The 21,505-nt window shown below is 35.8% G+C and overlaps 2 protein-coding genes across 8 annotated transcripts in view; one reads left to right on the top strand and one right to left on the bottom strand.

The window, feature by feature from the left end:
• The window catches only part of arid4b (AT-rich interaction domain 4B), an 87,226-nt gene extending 82,330 nt beyond the window's left edge, over nucleotides 1-4,896 (bottom strand). For 2 of the 3 annotated variants that reach the window (XM_051917134.1, XM_051917135.1), the window contains exon 1: nucleotides 4,602-4,896. The gene's annotated coding sequence lies outside the window, so the exon portion shown is untranslated. The remainder of the gene's footprint in view (nucleotides 1-4,601) is intronic. The other variant, XM_051917133.1, reaches the window with a different exon arrangement.
• A 1,494-nt stretch (nucleotides 4,897-6,390) lies between these two features.
• The window catches only part of ggps1 (geranylgeranyl diphosphate synthase 1), a 29,134-nt gene continuing 14,019 nt past the window's right edge, over nucleotides 6,391-21,505 (top strand). The window contains exons 1-3 of one of the 5 annotated variants that reach the window (XM_051918052.1): nucleotides 6,393-6,728; nucleotides 9,439-9,533; nucleotides 14,293-14,363. In XM_051918052.1, coding sequence (XP_051774012.1) covers nucleotides 9,461-9,533; nucleotides 14,293-14,363 — 144 coding nt within the window. In that variant the 5' untranslated portion in view covers nucleotides 6,393-6,728; nucleotides 9,439-9,460. Of the gene's footprint in view, nucleotides 6,729-9,435; nucleotides 9,534-11,972; nucleotides 12,146-14,292; nucleotides 14,364-21,505 lie in introns of those variants that run through there. The other 4 variants (XM_051918053.1, XM_051918056.1, XM_051918054.1 and 1 more) reach the window with 4 other exon arrangements.

Raw genomic sequence — 21,505 nt, 5'->3', positions numbered from 1 at the left:
TTATAGGCTATTCACATTCTTTACTGTGGTAAAGTAGAAAAAACACTGTAGGACAGAAACCTTTTTGCTTGCACGTCAGTTTCTATTTAACACAGTTTGTGCTTGTTATTAGACTTTATAAGGTGCATCAAGTTTATTTGTATAGCGTGTTTCACACACGCCGGTGATTTTTAGTTTCGCTTTCTCTGGCAGCGCTAAATCAAACATAGCCTGAATGTGTGAAGATAAAACTCGCTCTTCAGACCTTTTACAACAAGTGTCAGTTGCTTGTAACATCAGGAGATAACATGAAGATATTATTAAAGAGAAATGGTCTCTTTCCTGCTCGTGTCCCACATCGTTCTCAAAGAGCAGAGCGGTAGGCTATATGACGCATCTTTGTGTAGAAATAAAAAAACGAATGTTTTTTTTTTTTTTTTAAATAATATTTAACTTTCTTACTATTTAGGTTACCATTATTTACTGATATTTATTTCATAGTTTTACAGGCTGTAGTGTGTCGTTTCATTGACGGAATAGCTAAAATAAACACGCACGTCTGTTACAAAATGGATGTTTGAGCATTTATTTATTTTTTTTATATTTCAAAATTTATTTATATACACACAAAAAACATACACACACGCTCCAAATATTTATATGTATGATTACCATATTTAATATGTTTTTAAAATAGGCTAGTTAAATAAAATAGTAAAATAGTTCCAAATAGTTTTGCTGTGGTACCGAAATTGGTACAGAGAACCGTAAAATTTAAGGTATTGGTACCGACTACTGGAATTTTGGTACCGTGACAACACTAATTACTAAAAAGATCATAGCAATATTGGTAATCTAATTTATATTTTTTTATTGTTAACGCTTTGCAGGAAACCGTTTATTACATATTCAACCCTTCTCATGAACATAAAAAAACTATTTTTATGTGGGGTTTTTTTTCCATATTCTTATTTTTGTTTTCATCACACTTTGTTCTAAATCACCAAATGGAAACACAATAAATCTAAAATGGATAGACACCTTGAATATTCAATCTCTACATGTAAGCGGGAATGAAACGCCCCTTTCCACAGATTGGTCAACCAAACATCAAACCGTGCCATCATCAGTTGTTCCTCAGTTTCTCACAACAGAATAATAGTCGTCCGCTGCTACAGTTATAAGCGTTTATTGCAACTACATTTCATCTCTTTCTTACCAAACAACCAGACTAACTAGCTTAAAGTCCCCCTGTAGTCAATAATTTTATCCCTTAAAACTCATCTTTGATCACTAAAATGACATAGGTTTTTTCCTATGAAAACAATGTCTTCATGCCTTAAAATAGCTTGAATGTAACTCTACACCCTTGCTTAATTTAATATATGCAGATCAATGAATATGCAAATTAGCCCCGCCTCCACTCACTCACGCCAGCTCAGAGATCCACTCGGTCAACTTACTGAGGTAAACGCTGCACAATGGTATCACTCTTTACAACATCAGACACATAATGGTAATAAAGATGATTAGCCTTTTGTGTGACTATGTTATCAAACAGCTAATAATGTGTTGCTAATGTTACACAAACCATGTTCCCGTTCGCCATCTCAGAGTCAGACAGCTGCCTTCTAACAATCAGCATCCTTACAAACGCTTTGAACAACTCAGAATGTCAGTGGAGAAAGGCATATAGTTCATCATAACATTGTACTATACATCATACACCTGCTATATTGCTAAATCTACATGATTTTTCATATCAGCAGAAAAATATACCTGGCTTTTCTCAAGACTCCCCTACTAGTTCACTGTTAATGATATGCTAAAGGTAGTTTGTGACGTCACAGACCAGCGATTACAAACCGCAGGTCTTTTTTTCACTGCAGTTTTAAAGAGAAAATACTCAGCAATGGTGTTGACATATGAATTTGCACGTGGTTTGTCTTAAAGCATATTAAAAACACCACATAGACATATAAACAACATTAAAAACTTGATTTCCACCACAGGGGGACTTTACTTTACTGAGACAACTAATTTGTGAGTTGATTTCATTGAAGAGTGTAAAAACTGTGCATCGTCACAGCAATATTAACTCAACTAATGAATTAGGGCCAGAACTATCCATTTGTCGACCAATAGCTATGTTTCCATCCACCTATTTTTATGCGCATTTTGGGATATCGCAACAGGGATAAAGTTGAGCATAAATTCTAAAAATGCGAACAAAAAACGTATGCGCTCAAATGAGTAGGATACATTTTTATGCGATAAGCACATAAACTACGATGGAAACATTTTTACCGAATTAATTGCTTGATGCACATCAAGAAATTTGGCACGGCATGGCACTCTACCAACCAGCGGACCGATCTCATTGCACAGCATCTGAAATTTACTTTAAACGCAAGTAATTTATTATATACAAAAACTATTATATACAGTGGCTTCTACTGCAGCAACTTCCATTTTTCTTAGTAATATTTAACGCCTGTTTATCAGGAAGTGACGATTTTGTTCTCTTCGACTCACTGGATGGAAACAGTGCTTTATTCGCAAATGTTTTATGCGAAATTCCAAAGTTAAATTTGCAACTTTGGATGGAAACATAGCTAATGACAGACAGGGTAAATGTTCAGTGGAAACCTGTCTGAAAACAGTCCTTGCGTTTGCATTTTCAACAGAATTAAAAAAACAAAAAAACAAACCCTTAGTCCAATTGGTCATTTAAGGTTTCTAACTTCCGCCAGACTTGGTCATTGAATTAACCCAACCCCCATCACTTCAACAACACGCCCTCTTAACAAAGCCCCGCCCTCCACAGACATGCCAGCAATGTCAGCACAAAATGATTGACGGACAAAGCGCGTTTCTGATTGGCTAAGACAAGGACGGACCGCTCCCCTTACTCTTTTTTGCCGTTTACACAGCCTGTGGCTGTCACAGAGACAGTTGTGATTTGTAAAGACACCTATTCAGTGATAACTGTCAGCTAATAGGGACATTTTATTTGTGGCAGTTGCTTACAGCACCCTTAAGCCATAAGTGTTTCAGCCGTTTATGTAATGACCGCGTGTCACTTCGAAATCAACGTGATTTTTTATTTATTTATTTATTTATTTTTACCACAGAAGCGCGAACTCTTTGCTCAGAACGGAGTTGAGGAGTCAGCATTACAATCGAGTAAAACAACTAGAGTTAAACTACTAGAGAAAGTTAAACGAGTGAGGTTAAACTACAGTAGTCTGCGTGCACGGGTTCGCGTAATGTCGACTGCGCTACAGCATTATGACGCCATTTCTGTGCCACACAACTGCAGTCGCTTGACATCGACATTCTTATCATTGCGACGTTCAACCTACAAAACAACGAAATCTGTCGCCCCCACTCTTTATTGCTGCAAGCCATGTTGACTTCATGAAGTGGGACGACAGCGACATTGCTATTTCGAATAAAGCCATATGTGGCGAATAACGCACGCAAACTAGACGGTTAAATCACAAAGAACTGACACGAGACCAGCTTTCGCTGTTTAAATGGAGGCGACAAAGCTCGGCTACAAAATGCTGACGGCTTGTGTGCAACACGATCAACACAATGAAGGCTTTCCGAACAAGGTCAACCCAAACAGGGTTTGTACAACTTGCTGCGATCGGGGAAATCGGACTTATTTTCTTTCGACATCTCCCGTCAACTGAATGGAAAACAAATGCGTCGCCGTGAGCCTGACGACAATGTCACCTCAAACAATAAACTAACGCTCTTCGAACATCCGTGTCGTCGAAATAGAGCCGATTATCTTGGGAAATATAACAACTAACGTTAGCTAGGTTGACAACTAACGTTACCCGACGGTATAAATGAAAATCTGCTTGCTGGAAAACTAGCCTGCTTCGCCAGCCATTTCTGCTCACGCTCAAAAACATCCGTAGAAATCGACGAGGTTGATCCAGAGAAAGACAGAGCTCGTAATAAACACGTAAAATAGGCGATACGGAGATAACTGAACGTCCAGAATCGAAAACTACAACATTGTTGATTCATTCGAAGAGACAATCGTGCGCGAGAGTTGTAAAGAGCAAGTGAAAGATTCAGGCTCGCTATGATCATTGTGCACATAATCCAATTTCACGCATTTGCCCTGTCAAAACTCAAAGATTTCAACGCTTTTTTAGTCTAAATATCTCTTTCGATCGCACAAAGCCTTACGTAAGGGATCCAGCAAGGCAGTGTTCCCCCATCAGCTATTTGATGCCGAGCAGCAAAAAGAAAGTGGTCGAGTCTTTTGGCAAATTCCAACACAACATCTGCTGACGGCGATACAAGTGAAGCCCAAAGTTGCACAGTCTACCACATCTACTAATAACAAACTAATGAAGGCGAACAAAAAGTCCCCCGCTGTTTAGATGCACTATTTACGCCGTAAACCTTTTTGGCTAGTGAGAAAACAAGGTTAACAAAACAGCGACAGCGCTACGTCAAAATAGACGATTCAACTGCAGTCGCGTGAATAATGCTAACAAGTGATAATTTAGTTGAATATTGAAGCTCGACGCAGCGTAGTTTTCTTTCGATCAACGTCTCCATTAAGACTTTATCTGGTCAACATAATGTCCTACCTGATATATCCGACAGATCGCGATGTTCCTCCGTTAAATTAGTAATCCATTGGACAATCGAGGAAAATCATCGACGATCAACGCTGGAAACGTCGTCCGAAAATGTAGGAAAGGTGTCGGGATGCGAATCCGACAAAACAGCTCGGCAATCGCACTCGTTTTCTCTGTGGTAATCCTCTCCGCTTCTGAAACGGACTGAAGGATAGATACACAAACCTCCCACTGTGGATACTGCGCGCGCCCATTGGCTGCCTCGCGCGCACCAACCGCCCCGTTCGTTTTCTATTGGAAGGTAAAATCGGAGGAAAACGTCTCGGCGTTAATTTAATCGCAAAGAAATCGCAAAGATACACGGGACTTGTATGTTTTGAATATGACACCCGCGCTATATCGTCACTGGGACGGTGGAACACACAATGATGACATGAACTACATTTCCCAAAGTTCAACAGTGAGTGGGGGAAATATTCCCAGGCTCCACCCACTTTCACGCGCCTGCTCTTTGCGCACAATTAAATCTGAGGGAAAGTCTAAACGCTTATTTGAATACAAGAAATAACCGATCTTTCATGTTTCAACATTATTCCACACATTCAACATTATTGTTTTTATGTTCTGATTAAATGTTTAGCCATTTTCCTGAAGCACTAGAACACGGCATCGTTTGTTATCCTTAAAATAATTGTACAGAAATTGCAAAGCTAGTTGGCACTTGCATGTTTTTAAAATGACATTCACGAAAATGTAAAAATATTAACAACGATATTCCGTGTCATACACAATCTTACACTACATCTGCACAAAATACTGTAATTAAGAAAAGGTCTCAAGATATCAAACTTTTCTACATATGTATGGATATGACATTTTTTCTTTATATATAAGAAAAAATGTCATATTCATACATATATAGAAGAAAAGTTTGATATTTTGAGACGTTTTCTTTATATATATATATATATATATGTTTAAATATATGTATATATATATATATATGTGTGTGTGTGTGTGTGTGTGGTGTATGTATATATATATACATATGTATATATATATGTATATATATATACATATGTATATATATATATATATATATATATCATTTATACATATTTATATACACACACACACACACACATATATATGTATGTATATATATATATATACACATATATTTACATTTAAACATACATATATATATATATAAATGAGATATATATCTCATTTATACATATACATATATATATATATATCTCATTTATACATATTTATATATACACACACACACACACACATATATATGTATGTATATATATATATATATATATATCATTTATACATATTTATATACACACACACACACACACATATATATGTATGTATATATATATATATACACATATATTTACATTTAAACATACATATATATATATATAAATGAGATATATATCTCATTTATACATATACATATATATATATATCTCATTTATACATATTTATATATACACACACACACACACACATATATATGTATGTATATATATATATATATATATATATATACATACATATATTTACATTTAAACATATATATATATATATATATAAATGAGATATATATCTCATTTATACATATACATATACATATACATATATATATATATATATATATATATATATATATATATAAGTATTTTGTGTATATACTACATCTACCATAGTTCAGTGCTGCGTCAGGGGGGGAAAAAATGAACATTTCTTCAGGCCCCACCCACTTTCTGCGCCTGCTCTCTGTGGTCTCCATGGCGTATTTAAGTGCGAGCAGCAGGGATGAGTGAGCTTCCTGTCAAACCCAGACATGACAGATCAACTGAAGGGTCTCTGGCGCGTCTTAAATATCTATTCTTTTTTCATATGATGGGATATTAGAGTGTTAAAGATGATGAGATGCCGTTTTGATCGCGTTCTAAACGAGTTGTGAACCGAAGTGGAGTTAAATTACCGTCTTTGGCTAACTGGCTAATGCTAGCGAGCTGGCTGAGCCTGAAAAAAAAAATCGAAAGCGGAAGAGTGACGTGCTGGATTACGAAAGCGGAAGTGCTAGAGTGCAGCTTTTTTTTGATCGGAAAGGTGGGTGGGGCATTTATTTTACTTTGTTACCATACTGACTTTACTTAAAGCAAAAAACAAAAAAACAAATAAATAATAATATTATAAATGTACATTAATAATAATAATACTATTTATACAATAATAATAATACATGTTATTGTAACCGTTAATTATAAATGTAGGCTACATTAAATAACAATAAATACATGCTATTTATAATGTTTTTATTTAATTATTATTATTAAATGTGCATTTGTGAATATTTAGCTATGATTATAATATTAAATGAAATTGTTTGGCAAATCACCAGTACATTTAAATCACAATGATTATGATGATCATCCTTTTTTGTGCTAAACTGTTTATTTTGCACATAATACTTGTTATACCATTACTTGGTACAGTAGTGTGTATGTCTATTAATCATAAAGTAAGGCTTTTAGTTAAAAACACACTGTATTGCCAGTGAAAGCTCAAAGAGAAGAGATTGTGTGTGTCTGAGTGATGGGATGCGACTGCAGAAGCATGTCACTGTTGTGTCCATGAAATTGTTTATGAGTCAGTGCTGCACTTCCATGACAGCGACATGCTGTAATAAATTGTTCCTATTGATGCTTAAGCGCTCATGTACTGTTTCGTGTCACTACAATTGCTGAGATGTAACTGACTGAATGTTTATGATGACCCAGTTAAATTTACTCTGAAGAACTGCAATACTAGATCTGATGTGTCAGTGAGTTTTTGAGTTTGTAAATATCGATCAGAATGATTTACAGATAATCCAGCTAAAGCACATATTGGTTGTGACTGTTCTTTGGTGGTCATAAATTGATTTAATAGGCATGACCATTTAAAACCTGATGTTATAAATTGCATCATGTGCACTGTAAACCCGAATAAGTTGGCAAAACTCAAAAGAATTGAGGCAATTTGTTGCCTTAATTTTAAGTTAAGAAATTCAAAGTTTAAGTAAGCAGAACTGGCAGATTTTTATTTTGTACTCATGCATTTTAATTGTTCTTAACTTGAAATGTTTAAATACACTAATTCATACACTTCACTTAAAATTATCATGTAACCTTAAAGTTAACATTTTTATTAGTGTATATTTAGCTAGCTGTAACTAGTTAATTCAGAAAATGCTAATTTGCTAACATGTTAACAATAGTATGGTACAGCACTCGCTAAATGAGTACAGCAATATAAAGCATTTAATATACTTGCTCTCAAACCAAGCCACATGCACCACTTGTCACAATGATGGTAACTGTCCAAAAACCCACATTAACAGAAACTCGTCTAAATTAGCATAAAGTAACATTAATCACTACTAAATCTCCAACTCAACATTAATCTTGCGCAAAAAAAACATTATATAACACTTAATTTGTGCATTTACTCTCCTTTTTGAGTGCTATGGGCAAAGCATGCTGGGAAATAGAAATCCCAGCCCAGTTTTCAGTTCAACTTAAGCTTGTCTAAATTAAAAGAAATAAGTTCATAAAACTTAAATATACCAGTTCTGTGAACTTGAAAGAAAAAAAAATTGCTAAATACTCATAAAAGTTAATTTAAGTTTGTCATACTCAAACCAATTATTTTGAGCATTAGGGATTACAGTAGGGTTTTTCCATTCGAAACGATGAGTAATTAATAAAGCAATAAGCCAATTAATCTGTTACTTTAATTTTAACCATGGTTTAGGAGTGATTTTAGAGCTGAATCATCCTTCATCTTTGTAAAATCACTGTATTGCAGCTTTGAGTGCGTCTTTGACAACAACAGCAATAACTATTTATTGAACATAAGTGTTCAATAAATAGTTACTTTTTTTCAATCATAAAAATAAAAATTGAGCATTTAATTATAAGGCTTTAGGTCAAAATGTTGAACTCCATATGTTTTGTATGTGTGTATGTGCACTATTATTAAACAGTTTGGGGTCTGTTATACTTTTATTAAGCAGGGATATATTAAATTGATCAAAAGTGACAGTAAAGACATTTATAATGTTAAAAAAGGTTCCTGTTTCAAATAAACACTGTTCTTTTGAACTTTATATTCATCAAAGAATTCTGAAAAATAAATTGTATCGCATTTTCCACAAAAATATGAACAGTTTTCAACATTGATAATAATCATAAATGTTTCCTGAGCAGCAAATCAGTATATTAGAATGATTTCTGAAGGATCATGTGACACTGAAGACTGGAGTAATGATGCTGAAAATTCACATTTTAAATTATATTAAAATAGAATACATTTATTTGTAATAATATTTCACAAGATTACTGTTTTTTTTTTTTTTTTTTAAATTAAATAAATGCAGCCTTGGTGAGCAGAAGAGAATGCTTTTCAAAAACATGTTAAAAATTGTAATAATCCCAAGCTTTTTAACAGTAGTAAGGATAATGAAACATTATCATACATTTCTTTCAAAGGTAAATTAGATTGAGCTCCACTAAAATAGGATTGCACATGTTCTGGAACAAATTATGCCCTGCTTACTGTGGGAAAACCCCAAAGTGTCCCAACACCGCATGCATAATGTCAGGAGTTCACCAGGAAGTAAAGCAAATTGAATTAATGACAACTCAGCTGAGAATAATTGGCTGTGTGTCTGGCATTTAGTCAGACCTTCCATAAGAGACGTACTGAGCGATGACTGTATTGTGGAGGCTGTGTTTTTACTCTCGCTCTTTCTCTCTCTCTCTCTCTCTCTCAGCAGGTTTCTTTGTAGAAACGGAGGGATGGATGGAGACAAAAGAGCAACTTCTGAAAGGATTCTTCTGGAACCATACATGTACTTGTTACAGCTGCCAGGTAAGGCATTATACATGTAGTTTATTTTTGTCTGCACGTACAATGGCGCTGAAGGAATAGATCAGAGAAAATAAAATAAAAAATACATTTACTCACCATCATGTCATTCAAAAACTGTGGCTTTCTACTGTGAAAAACTGACAAATCTTCACTTAGCTTTTTTCCATCAACAACATGAAACAGTCAAGCAGTAGCTGAGTGTGATTGAACTTTAGGTTATTTAAAGGTGTGGTTGATTATGATTTCACTGTTTTAACTTTAGTTAGTGTGTAATGTTGCTGTTTGATCATAAACAACATCTGCAAAGTTACGACACTCAAAGTTCAATGCAAAGAGAGATATTTTCTTTACAGAAATCACTTTTTAAGGACTACACTGAGCTTCTTCCCGGGTTGGTGACATCAGAAACCCTGAAATTTACATAAACCCCGCCCCCGAGAACATGCAACAAAGGGGTTGAGGCCATGTTGTGCTGCTTTAGAGAAGAGGAAGAGTTGTTGTAGTAGAGTGTTGTTACCATGGCGTCATTTGTACAAAAGATTAACATGACGGCACATGCTAGTCGATGAGTTGAATCAACTCCACAGCAACTACATAAATTTATCCACTAACCGTTCAGAAATGTCCAGTTTCATTCTAAAAGTTAATGAATGAAAACAAGTCAATTAATTAATGTGTTAAATTGACAGCCCTAAATATAATGTAATATATAATGCAGTCTGATTAAACCTACAAACCTTAATTTTGTGTAAATGAAGATCTTTGGCCAGTGTTGCCAAGTCCACAGTTTTCCCGCTCAATAATTTTTCCTCCCATTTCATATTTTCTTCCATCGCCATGTCCCTTTAGGGACTCCTTTTTTTTCTGCTTTGTGAAACTGAAAAAAAATGACATTTGAATCAGTAAAAGTACAAATATTTCATGAAGTCTTTGAGTAATATGACAGGTCAGATATAGATGGAAAACAGCATGTCACATTGCTGGAAGCTGCTGTCACTGCTTGACATTTCATGTCAATTACCCATTTTGTGGTGTAAGCATCATCATCCTATAGGTCAGAAGAGCTCAGCGCTCATACAGGAAGTCTGCAGTCAGCACAATGCTGAACAACTGACAATATTGTGTCTATTATTAGCATCTCCTGCTCTTGTCTCATGAAGCATCATGTAAGAACCATCAGTACAATAACTATTAGATTCTGTGAAAGTCACATTTGTTGTTGAAGGACAATTTGTGATTGGTTGTCATTCTAAAAAATAATGTTTGCTCATCAAAAAAAATGTATGCAACAGTTTGCATCAATTTTTTTGAGTTGTGACAACTTCGAGTGAATTTACATTCAACCATCAAGCCACATTGAGTTAGAGGAACTTAATAATTTGTAGCATAAACACAAATTTTAAAGTTCATTACTCAAAAAAATTAAGTCGCACCAACTACCAGAGTTGTATCCCTGGAACCAATTAATCTTATCTATTTCTATTTCACATGCTAACATAACTTATTTAACATGTATATTTAATGATATTACTCATCACTGGCAGTCATTGCTTATAGAGTCATTAGTGTTGACCTTCATGTATCTACTCTTCAGCACAAACTTCAACAACAGAAACTCTTTTAAATGTCAAAAATAACATCATTAAACACTAACCGGTCTTTCCCTTCACTAAAATCAAATAAATTAATACTTAATTTCAACATTTATTCTCCTTATCCAGTCCTATGCAAAGCATGCTGGGAACTAGAAATCCACTGCCTAATTTCCGAAATTATCAAGACAATTTTATTAAGTTACTACAACCTAATTTAGTAAAGTCAATTAACGCATAAATTTGAGTTTAAATTACAGAGGATATTAAGATGATCAACATTATTATGTCAACAGAACTCTAGAAAATAATGTTTGCAACTTAAAAGGTTTCATTAAAACAATAAATTCAAATTTTTAACATTTAAGTTGTCAGGTCCCCTGAATTACTTTTTAGCTTTTTAGGGTGGGGTAGCTTATTATTATTTACTATAATGTAGGCTTATATTTCCAATTTGGAAAAGGCTGAATGGTGATAGCTTTGGAAGAATGAGTTCATGTTACCATGTCATTGTTCCTTAAAATGTTGAGTCTGAATGCTTTAATGGAAACCCCATATGCAGCATTTTTATCTTGCAAAATGATGGCTGCATTAATGCTTTTAAAATTCTGTCAATGACGAAAAACTGTTTCCTACCTCTTCTCTCTCTATGCTGGTCTTATGAAGCAAAAGTGTTTTAATTTGATCTGCAGTAAAACCCTGCTGAGTCTGAAAGAGTGTTTCCACCTAATATTCAATTTGTTGAATATTAGAGCGAGCGGGAGGAGAAATACTGCTGCAGCATCAGAACCAGTTCTGTTGTTTTCCTGTCGTCCTCTTGCAATTTTAATGATGTCTTTTGTGACAGTATGCGGAAGCCCTGCGCGGGTGATGCAGAGATGGTCTAGTTTTTGCAGAGGTCAGGGAAGAAATCACTGAGGAACTGAAATTGAACAGAGGTCTCCGCTGGTGAAGGGCAAAGCAAGTTCTTTCAAAAAAGGAAAACAGACACAGATGTGAAGAAATCGAGAAAGACTGCTAGTAGGTCATTAATTTGCATTTAAGAGGGTGAAATCTCATTAAAACGTGTGCAAGTCACATTTCACCTCAGAATCAAGAGGTTTGATTTCTCGTTGATGCAATTAATCCAGACACTTTTACTCTTAGGTAGGGCTGAAACTAACTATTATTGATATTTGATTAATCTGTTGATTATTTTTTTCGATTAATCAACTAATCGGATGAAAATCTAAAAATTATTATACATGAGAATTTTTTTTTTTTTTTAAATTAAAAATTATTTTAATCCATTATTTTAAAGGGTACTTATAATGCCCCTTTTACAAGATGTAATATAAGTCTCTGGTGTCCCCAGAATGTGTCTGTGAAGTTTCAGCTCAAAATACCCCACAGATCATTTATTATAGCTTGACAAATTTGCCCCTATTTGGGTGAGAGCAAAAACACGCCGTTTTTGTGTGTGTCCCTTTAAATGCAAATGAGCTGCTGCTCCCGGCCCCCTTTCCAGAAGAGGGCGGAGCTTTAACAGCTCACGCTTTGGTCGCTCAACAACAACAAAGCTGGAGAATCTCACGCAGCCAAAATGAGGATTGTCAGTAACGGTGTTCAGCCTTACATTGTTCAAACCGGAGTCGACACTGATGGAGAGACTCAGGAAGAAGTTACAACTTTTAGACGTTTCTGAATGGTTAGTGGATAAATTTATGTAGTTGCTGTGGAGTTGATTCATCTCATCGACTAGCATGTGCCGTCATGTTAATCTTTTGTGCAAATCCAGTGTTGAATTGACCCTCGTTTGGCGTAAAATGACGGCATGGCAACAACAACTCTTCCTCTTCTCTAAAGCAGCCCGACATGGCCTCACCCCCTTTGTTGAGTTGTCGGGGTGGGGTTTATGTAAATTTTAGGATTTGTGATGTCACCAACCCAGGAAGAAGCTCGTTGTAGTCCCTACCAGCTGTTTGTTGTAGTCCTTAAACAGAGAATTCTTCAAAAGAAAATATCTCCCTTTGCATTGAACTTTGAGCATCGTAACTATTTCATGAAATTCATCCAACTGTTTCCATTTGTAAAGGGCAAACTGAATTATTTCAAAAAGGGAAACAGTGGCACATGAAGTGAAGGAGTAACACTGTCAGTAAGTTGTTAGATCAGTGCAACCTGCAGTAACTCAGTGAAGGCTTGAGTTACAGGAAGCTGGAGGGGAAAAGGCTCATGAATGGAGATGAAGTGAGATGAATGATATTCATTCCAAGCCTTTGGTTGCTGAAGACAGTTTGCTGAATAATCTGAGCTCTTCAGTCCTCAGCATTCAAGTTTGTGTTTTAAAAGGCAAAAATGGTTCTATTGATTTATGACAGTATTGAGACTTTAGCCACTTGCTTGTTTCGTGTATCGTGATTAAATGATTATCAATCAAATTATCAACCCATCAAATTTATTTACCACTGTACTTGTGATGCTATTATTATTCATGATTAAATAGACAGAATTTGAAAGCTGAGACTTTGTTTCTTATTAGAAGTAACCAAGCACAAAGCTGTTTGTAATTATTGGATGGGAGGCGCATTACAAATAATGTTTGGTGTAGGGAAACCGCAGACCTAGCAACCCTGGCTTAAACTATGGGTGATTCACAGGGTCAAATAAAGCCTGCTTTAACGTCACACTTTTTGAACTGTTAATGTGTTGCCACAGCCCTAAATTCAACATGAGACATTTTCTTCACACACAGTATGAGTTGCAGTCTGAACACGTTTTTCTGCCCCCTTTTGATTGACAGGATATAATCGGCCCTGATCATTGGCTGTTTTTTTAAAGAATCGGCCGATAGTAAAAAATAATTGCTTTTATCGGCCGAAATACCAATTATTGGCCGATATATCGGTGCATTTCTAGTCTGTTTGTCTTGTTGCAAATACATGCATTGCTGTGAGATTTTGTGCTAGACAATAAGAAATGCCTTTGTCAAAATGTTACTTTCTGTTAAAAAAAGTTAAACTAAACAACTCCTTTCACTTTATTGGGGAAGACGGACATCTTTTTGTGAGTTTAGTGTGTTTTTGTGGAAAGTGGTGGGAAACGTCAGCTCTTCTTTTACGTCCATGTTTGCGCTGCAACTAATTCTGATTTCTTGTCATGTCTCCCCCTTTTCTCTGTTTTGATAGGAAAACAAGTCAGAACAAAACTGTCTCAAGCGTTCAACCACTGGCTTAATGTCCCAGAGGATAAACTTCAGGTAAGGGTTCATTTGTGTTTATCAGGAAATGTTTTAGTGTTGCTGGATTGACAATATTGTTTAAATACATTGCGTTCTTTGTATTGACTAGACTATTGTAGTCTGATCAATTAGCAGTTCATGCTGCTTTTGAGGCAGTTGTCTCACACACACAAAAATGACTCCTTGTTACTGGAATGCATCCAATTTTTTTATTTTTTTTTTTATTTTCCATTATTCCCAATGATTCTCATTAGTTTCAAAGCCCTGCTTTAGTTCTGACCCATCATGATGCAGAAAGTTGTATTTATGACACATAGATGAGCTATAGTATTGATTATCAGTGATCAGTCTTAAATTTGGATCTGCTTCTCAAACAAAGCTATTGTTTGACTTTGAAGACTTCAGATAAAATGCACAAGATAAGTTTGTACAATAGCTGTTGTTTTTAAAGCTGCAGTCCGGAAGTTTTGCCTCTTTGTCGCCATCTCTGTTTGAAACCTGCAATTGCAGTTATGTGCAGAATTATTATCGTTACATGCATTGTGCATCGTGCGGGTGAATCTAGTCATCACATCGGTGTGGATACTGTACTTCAGAAACACAGATTCTACATCTTGGAAGTATGACCAAAATAAGAATATTCACCAGAAAATGTCTGAACAAGTTAGTTACAAATCTGCCACTTTTGTTCTGACCAACTGAGGGGAAAAAAGCATTAGGCCTACAATAAATTACACTGCCAATGGTGATTAAATCTAACGATCGCTTGGCTCATATCATGCCAAACTGTGCAAATTATTATCACTGTTATACTTTGTTCTCAAATTATTAATGTTAACAACATCAGCATTGCGTAACTACATGTATTTAGTGTGTATTAGCGTTACCTGTAGATTTCAATTTCTGTAGTCTCTCCGCAGTCCGACGTCTTTTGCTTTTGACTACGGGTGAATCTCCAGTTATCACTGATTGTCATTTGAATCTTTCTGGATTACAATCCGCCATCAAAATGATAAGTTTAATTATTTCAGCTGCTGTGAGAAAAGGCTATAAATGACCCGCTACAAGCAGCATACTCACATGATAAATCTACTAGCTGGGACTCCTTCCTTTCTGTTTACAGACGTGACGTAATGACGCAAAGACGAACTGCTGCATGCTCGAATTTCCCGCGGAAACCCACCAGTACCGCTCTTATTATAAAACATTATTATTACAAGCTTACCGTTCGAGCTAAGGTTAAGTTTTGAACACTGGCTGGTTATCTACTTGTTAAAAATGATTTTGGATCACTTTTAATCATAAAAAGTTACGGACTGCAGCTTTAAGGACTACAATGAGCTTCTTCCCGGTTTGGTGACATCACAAACCCTTAAATTTACATAAACCCCGAGAACACGCAACAAAGGGGGTGAGGCCATGTTGGGCTGCTTTAGAGAAGAGGAAGAGTTGTTGTAATAGAGTGTTGTTGTCATGCTGTCATTTTATGCTGAACTGCTTCACAAACGAGTGTCAATTCAATGCTGGATTTGCACAAAAGATTAACATGACGGCACATGCTAGTGGATGAGTTGAATCAACTCCACAGCAACTACATAAATTTATCCACTAACCATTCAGAAACGTCCTAAAAGTTGTAACTTCTTCCTGAGTCTCTCCATCAGTGTCGACTCCGGTTTGAACAATGTAAGGCTGAACACCGTTACTGACAATCCTCATTTTGGCTGCGTGAGATTCTCCAGCTTTGTTGTTGTTGAGCAACCGAAGCGCGAGCTGTTAAAGTTCCGCCCTCTTCTGGAAAGGGGGCCGGGAGCAGCAGCTCATTTGCATTTAAAGGGACACACACAAAAACGGCGTATTTTGCTCACACCCAAATAGGGGCAAATTTGACAAGCTATAATAAATGATCTGTGGGGTATTTTGAGCTAAAACTTCACAGACACATTCTGGGGACACCAGAGACTTGTGAAAAGGGCGGGTCTACTTTAATGTGATGGAGTTTTTTCATTGTGTTACAGTGTAATATGATGATTTATTTAAAAATGCATAAGCTGTTTATTTTTTGGAAGGGGTGACATGATCTGTGCATGTTGTTGACAGGCTTTGTATCTGTTCCTTGAGGCATTCATGTGTGTGGAAACTTCTCTCTGCCTCAGTCAAAACTGAGTGAGAGTCATCTAAGTTGCCTGTTAAATTTACCGTAATGTGTGTTGATTTTTCATTTAACTTGTGGTTGCTGAGGGCAAAGTTTAAACAGACATAAAGCAGCAGATCTGTTTCACTTCTGTTCTGTTCAAGAACTTGGCAGAAAACCTGCTATCGGTTGCTCTCTGAAAGTCTTTTTAACAACCTACTGTCTTTGTTTGCTAATTAAGAGAACAGTTGTTGTAGCATAACATTGGCTTTTGTCTTAAATCGACAACTCGTCTAAATGTTCCTAACATTTAACATGACTTATGTTGATTCATGATCATTTTCCTTCTCTCTGACCCTTGCCTGTTTCTGAATTGCTGATGCACCTTTAATACTTTTATATGTAAATGGAGTTGGTTATGATGTTTTGTTGGTGGTTAGATGCTTGTGGTGTCATACCCTCAATTTGCATGGCATAATGTTGGTGATTTCTTGTTACTGTGTTTCATCAGATTACACGGCTGCTTTTAAATGTCTGTCAATTGTTGGGGGGTTTTTTGTGCAAACTGGTCATTTCCTGTTTTGTCTTTGTTTTTTTCCCTGCACTGGCGTGGCAGAGACTGAAAATGATCAATGCAAATACATTTTAGCTGATTATCTTCACATCATGCGCCATTTTCAGCATTCTGGCCTTCAAATTGAGTTGATGATGGGGGATAGTGTTACAGCAGAGAGAGAAATAGACACACATGCAGGATCCAAGAAGCTTTTCTTTGATCAGTGATTGATTTTGTCATTTACTTTTGCAGAATAAAGAAAATTAGGCAGTATCAAATATATTTTCTGTATAATTAAAGTATATATTTATTCTTTTTGGTATATTAAACAGGCATATAAATTATTTTTTTTGGTAAATCAGCATAATAAAAGTAATAGTTTATATACCTATGTTAGATTTGTGTGGGGAATAGACTCAAATTAAGTCATTATTGATTGATAATCTTTTGCCACAGCTGTCAAATCTCATTCACATTGGCGTTCAATTAAAAAAATGGTGCTTTAAGACATGCAGCACCTGTTTGTGCCAGGTTTGATATCATCTGCTCCAAATGCCACTGCAACATTAAAGTGCTCCTATTATACTTTTTCAAATATTATCTCTCATGCAATGTGTAATATAGCCGTCTGTGAATGTAAACGATCTCCAAAGTTGTGAAGCCGAAAGTGCACAATCGTCTCTCAAAAGATAGAATCGACTCTGAACCGCCTAAACGAGTCGTCAGGAATACGAATCACACGGCTACCTACGCGTCACTGGGTAACTCATTTGCCTAATACCCGCCTATGGTCTTCATTGGCTGCCCGTGAACAACGTCTACTTTGACCCTCAAACGCAGTAGCTGTTTGTGTTGTATACATGTCGAGAAGACGCTGTTTTCTGCTCTGCAAAAGCAAATTCTCTTTGTAAACACGAGGATGTGAAGAGACAGTGGTTAAAATTACCACAGTGATACAACGGCAGAATAACCTCAAATCTCCTTGAGGTCTAAATGGGATTTACAAAACGCCATTAAAGATGTACCCACTTTATTTGGACCAGCTTGCTCCTCAGAATCACAGCCTGTAAGTACGATAAATTATTGATGTATATATTTTCCACGAGGTGTTCAAAATGCGTAGTTTTGTTTTATATTGTGTAGGTCTAACCGGCTAACTCGCATTATTACCGTCTTACTGAAATACTTCTGCTAATCAGCTCTGTCCACTATTACCTAAAACTGTGTCCATTAATGAAGACTGTCTGTTGTTCTTTCTACTCTGAGTCATGATAAAGGATGGAGCAAGATTTGTTTTACAAACTTTAATGTTACATCAGTCATTCACGTTACTGCTCGGCTGCACTGTTATTGATACTGTTAATAATACAGTTCTCACATGTGCACCGCAATAAATTAGAAATGCACACATCGGTTTGTTGATGGACGTACACTTGTTAATGCTGATGGTGAGAAATTACAGTTGCAACATCTTACAATATATGTGCATCACTGAGAAACGTCCTGCTCAAGTCGTTCTTGTGATGGAGGATCTGGTTGAATAACTAGTTCTTCCAATATTTCATCAGACTCATGCTCGGATTGATATGGTAAAATCGATGCCATCATTATTGTCTTTACAGTTTGTACAATCACTGAGCTTTAGGAAGCCTCCAGAGCTGAATCAGTTATGGTAATGGTCGTTTGTTTTCGACTTGCGCTGTAAGCTGTAGACCAATCACAACAGACTGGGCCATCTGACCAATCAAAGCACAGCAGGCTCTCGGAAAGGAGTGATTTAGAGAGAATGAATCATCAGATGAGTCATTTGAGAATCATGGTGATGTGCAACGTAGCCTAATTATAAGAAAATTAAAGTGGTTTTGATCTTTGATGCATGTAAACCTGTTGGAGACATCCAAAGCAAAATTAAGAACCTTTAAAATGGCATAATAGGGGCACTTTAAGTGTTTTTTTTTTTGTTCCTTCTGACCCATTTGGATTATTAGTAATACAGACCATCATTAGACTATTAGTTTTTACATTTTTGTTAAATGTTACACTGTATTTGGACGCCTGCTGCAGCCATGGTACGACAGCAAATTTCCTTCATTATTACGCCGGAATGAGAGTATAGTTCCTAGCCATATCGGCCTAGAAAACCACAACTTTTCATTTTCCGTCGGTCTTAGTACACGATGTAACTACAGAAGAGTCAAGTTTTAAATAGGAAAAATATCGAAACTCTTTGGTCATTTTTGAGCGAGATGCTAACGGTCTAATCGGATTCAATGAACTATGCTAAGCTATGCTAAAAGTGGTACCGCCAGACCCGGAGATCGGCTGAATGGATTCGAAAACGGTAAAACTCAACTGTTTAACTCTAGGGGAGTTGGAAAATGAGCCTATTTTCAAAAAAAGTGGAGTGTTTCTTTAAGGCAAGACACTACAGGCAAAAACAATTGTTTTGTTTTGTTTTGGTTTTTTTTGTTTTTTCATGCACTGATCAATTTTGAGATTTTTGGACTGTTTGGCTTTCCATAATGTGTTGTTTCAGGCTAGTGGAAAGAAAGCATCCAAAATACACTTTATTTTACTGCACTTTATCCATTTATGTCTAGATTTTAATTATAATTTTCATTTGAAAAAAAAAAAAAAAGTCACATTTCCACTTAAGTCTTGTATACACAAGACTACACATTTTAACAGATTTGTTCATATATCATTTGCCCTACTATACAACATTTTATTCCTAAAAAATACGGTTATTTGTATTCTGGATGTTCACAGTATTTTCTGATTTCAGGAGGGATAAATAGAGAAATTTAAAACTAACTCTAACTCTAATATGTCAACAAAATTCAACAAGAATTTTGAATCGGGCTTGATCTAATGTTCATATTTCTGTTCTGGAAATGTATGCAAATTAGTGCATATTTAACATTTCAGAAAACTTCTTAATGTAGTCACTCAACTGAGAAGTATGATGGTTTTTTTTTTTTTTTTTTTTTTTTTTTTTTTTTTTTTTTTTGAAATAAATGTGGCTGAATGACTTTTTAAATGTAGGTTAGATGATCAGATATGAAATCTCTGTATCTTTTCTCATGTGTTTTTGACCTTTACACACAAACGCACACACACACACATCCTGATAGCAGTGAATATTTCTGGTTGGTTGAGTGTGTAAGTGTAGATTTCCAGTATGTATGAGAAGGCAAAATCTCATTATGTCTGTTAAACCCCTTCATATAGTTACGGCAACAATACACAATGCTCCTAAGCAGTGCTCTACATGCCAGTGCTAAACAATCGAGCAGATTTGCAGGATCTTTTGCTGGCTGGATTTTCTGTGAGTGGAAAAAGAAAAAGAAAATGTAATTCATTTTTTTGGCAGTCTAGCTGTTTTCTCTTTGACTCCAGCATTGCAGATCTGTACTGCAGACTAACCTGAAGACTTCCATTTCATGTATCTATATATGATGTGACTGGAAAGATGTTGTTAATTAGCATTAAACTAGCCATTCTGAAGGCTTTAGTCATAGCGATCATACTGAACTTGTAACTCGTCCGGTGACTAAGCTATGCTAATCTTGTCATTGTGAATCAGCTGATCTCCGTCAGAGCGCTATGTTATCTGCTAAGTCCGTCAGATCACATTCAACAGCTCTCCTTTTATCCTGAATATTTCATTAAAGCTCTTCAGACAGGGGAAAGTCAGCCGATCGTGCCAGTAACGCTGTTTTACGGGGCCTGTCTTCTCCGCTTCCACGTTTATTTGATCTTGTGAACAGAAAACAACTTCCCTTTTGGGTGTGTGTAATGTGGTCGGAGGTGGAGTAGCTCTGGTTGAATTATTATAAGGGTTGTTTATATCAGGTAGGTTACTTCTGCCGTACAGGGTGTGAATTTTTAATGATCCCAGCTATTTTCATGTTCATAATACGGGACATTTTTATACCCATTGTGTTTGCTGTAATGTAGGCAAGAATCTTTTTGAAGATGTCCTTCGGAAGTCATTTGTTTTGTTTCTAATAAAATAGATTATCATTCGATTATTTATTTATTTATTTATTTATTTATTTATTTATTTTTATCATGAAGCTGTAGTAAATGACTGGTTGTGATTACAGCGCTTGCTTTGACAGAAATTCAGTTGAAGTCTGAAACTCAAAGCAGACATTTGAGGCTCATTTACTAAACTGTCACTCATATTTTGACATTGCAGAAACATTTTGATTGATTGAATGATGAATATGCATTCATAGTCTGCAATGTGCTGGTCAATTAAGTAATTAACCTTTTTTATGGAAGTCACTATTTATATTTTAAATAAAGTACACATGCCTTATGGACTACTTACGGTGTGCTTTATGCCATTTTTGTAGCTTTGTAGAATAAAATCACATCCTCTTTTGTTGTGTGAAAAACGAGCTCAGACATTCTGCCTTAGATTTAGGGTTGAACGATCAAAATAAATTTGAGACTGTGATT

This window comes from Ctenopharyngodon idella, chromosome 13 (assembly GCF_019924925.1).
Source record: "Ctenopharyngodon idella isolate HZGC_01 chromosome 13, HZGC01, whole genome shotgun sequence".
Classification (NCBI taxonomy): domain Eukaryota; kingdom Metazoa; phylum Chordata; class Actinopteri; order Cypriniformes; family Xenocyprididae; genus Ctenopharyngodon; species Ctenopharyngodon idella.
Note: the sequence above shows the minus strand (reverse complement) of the source record. Positions and strands in the feature narration are given on the sequence as shown.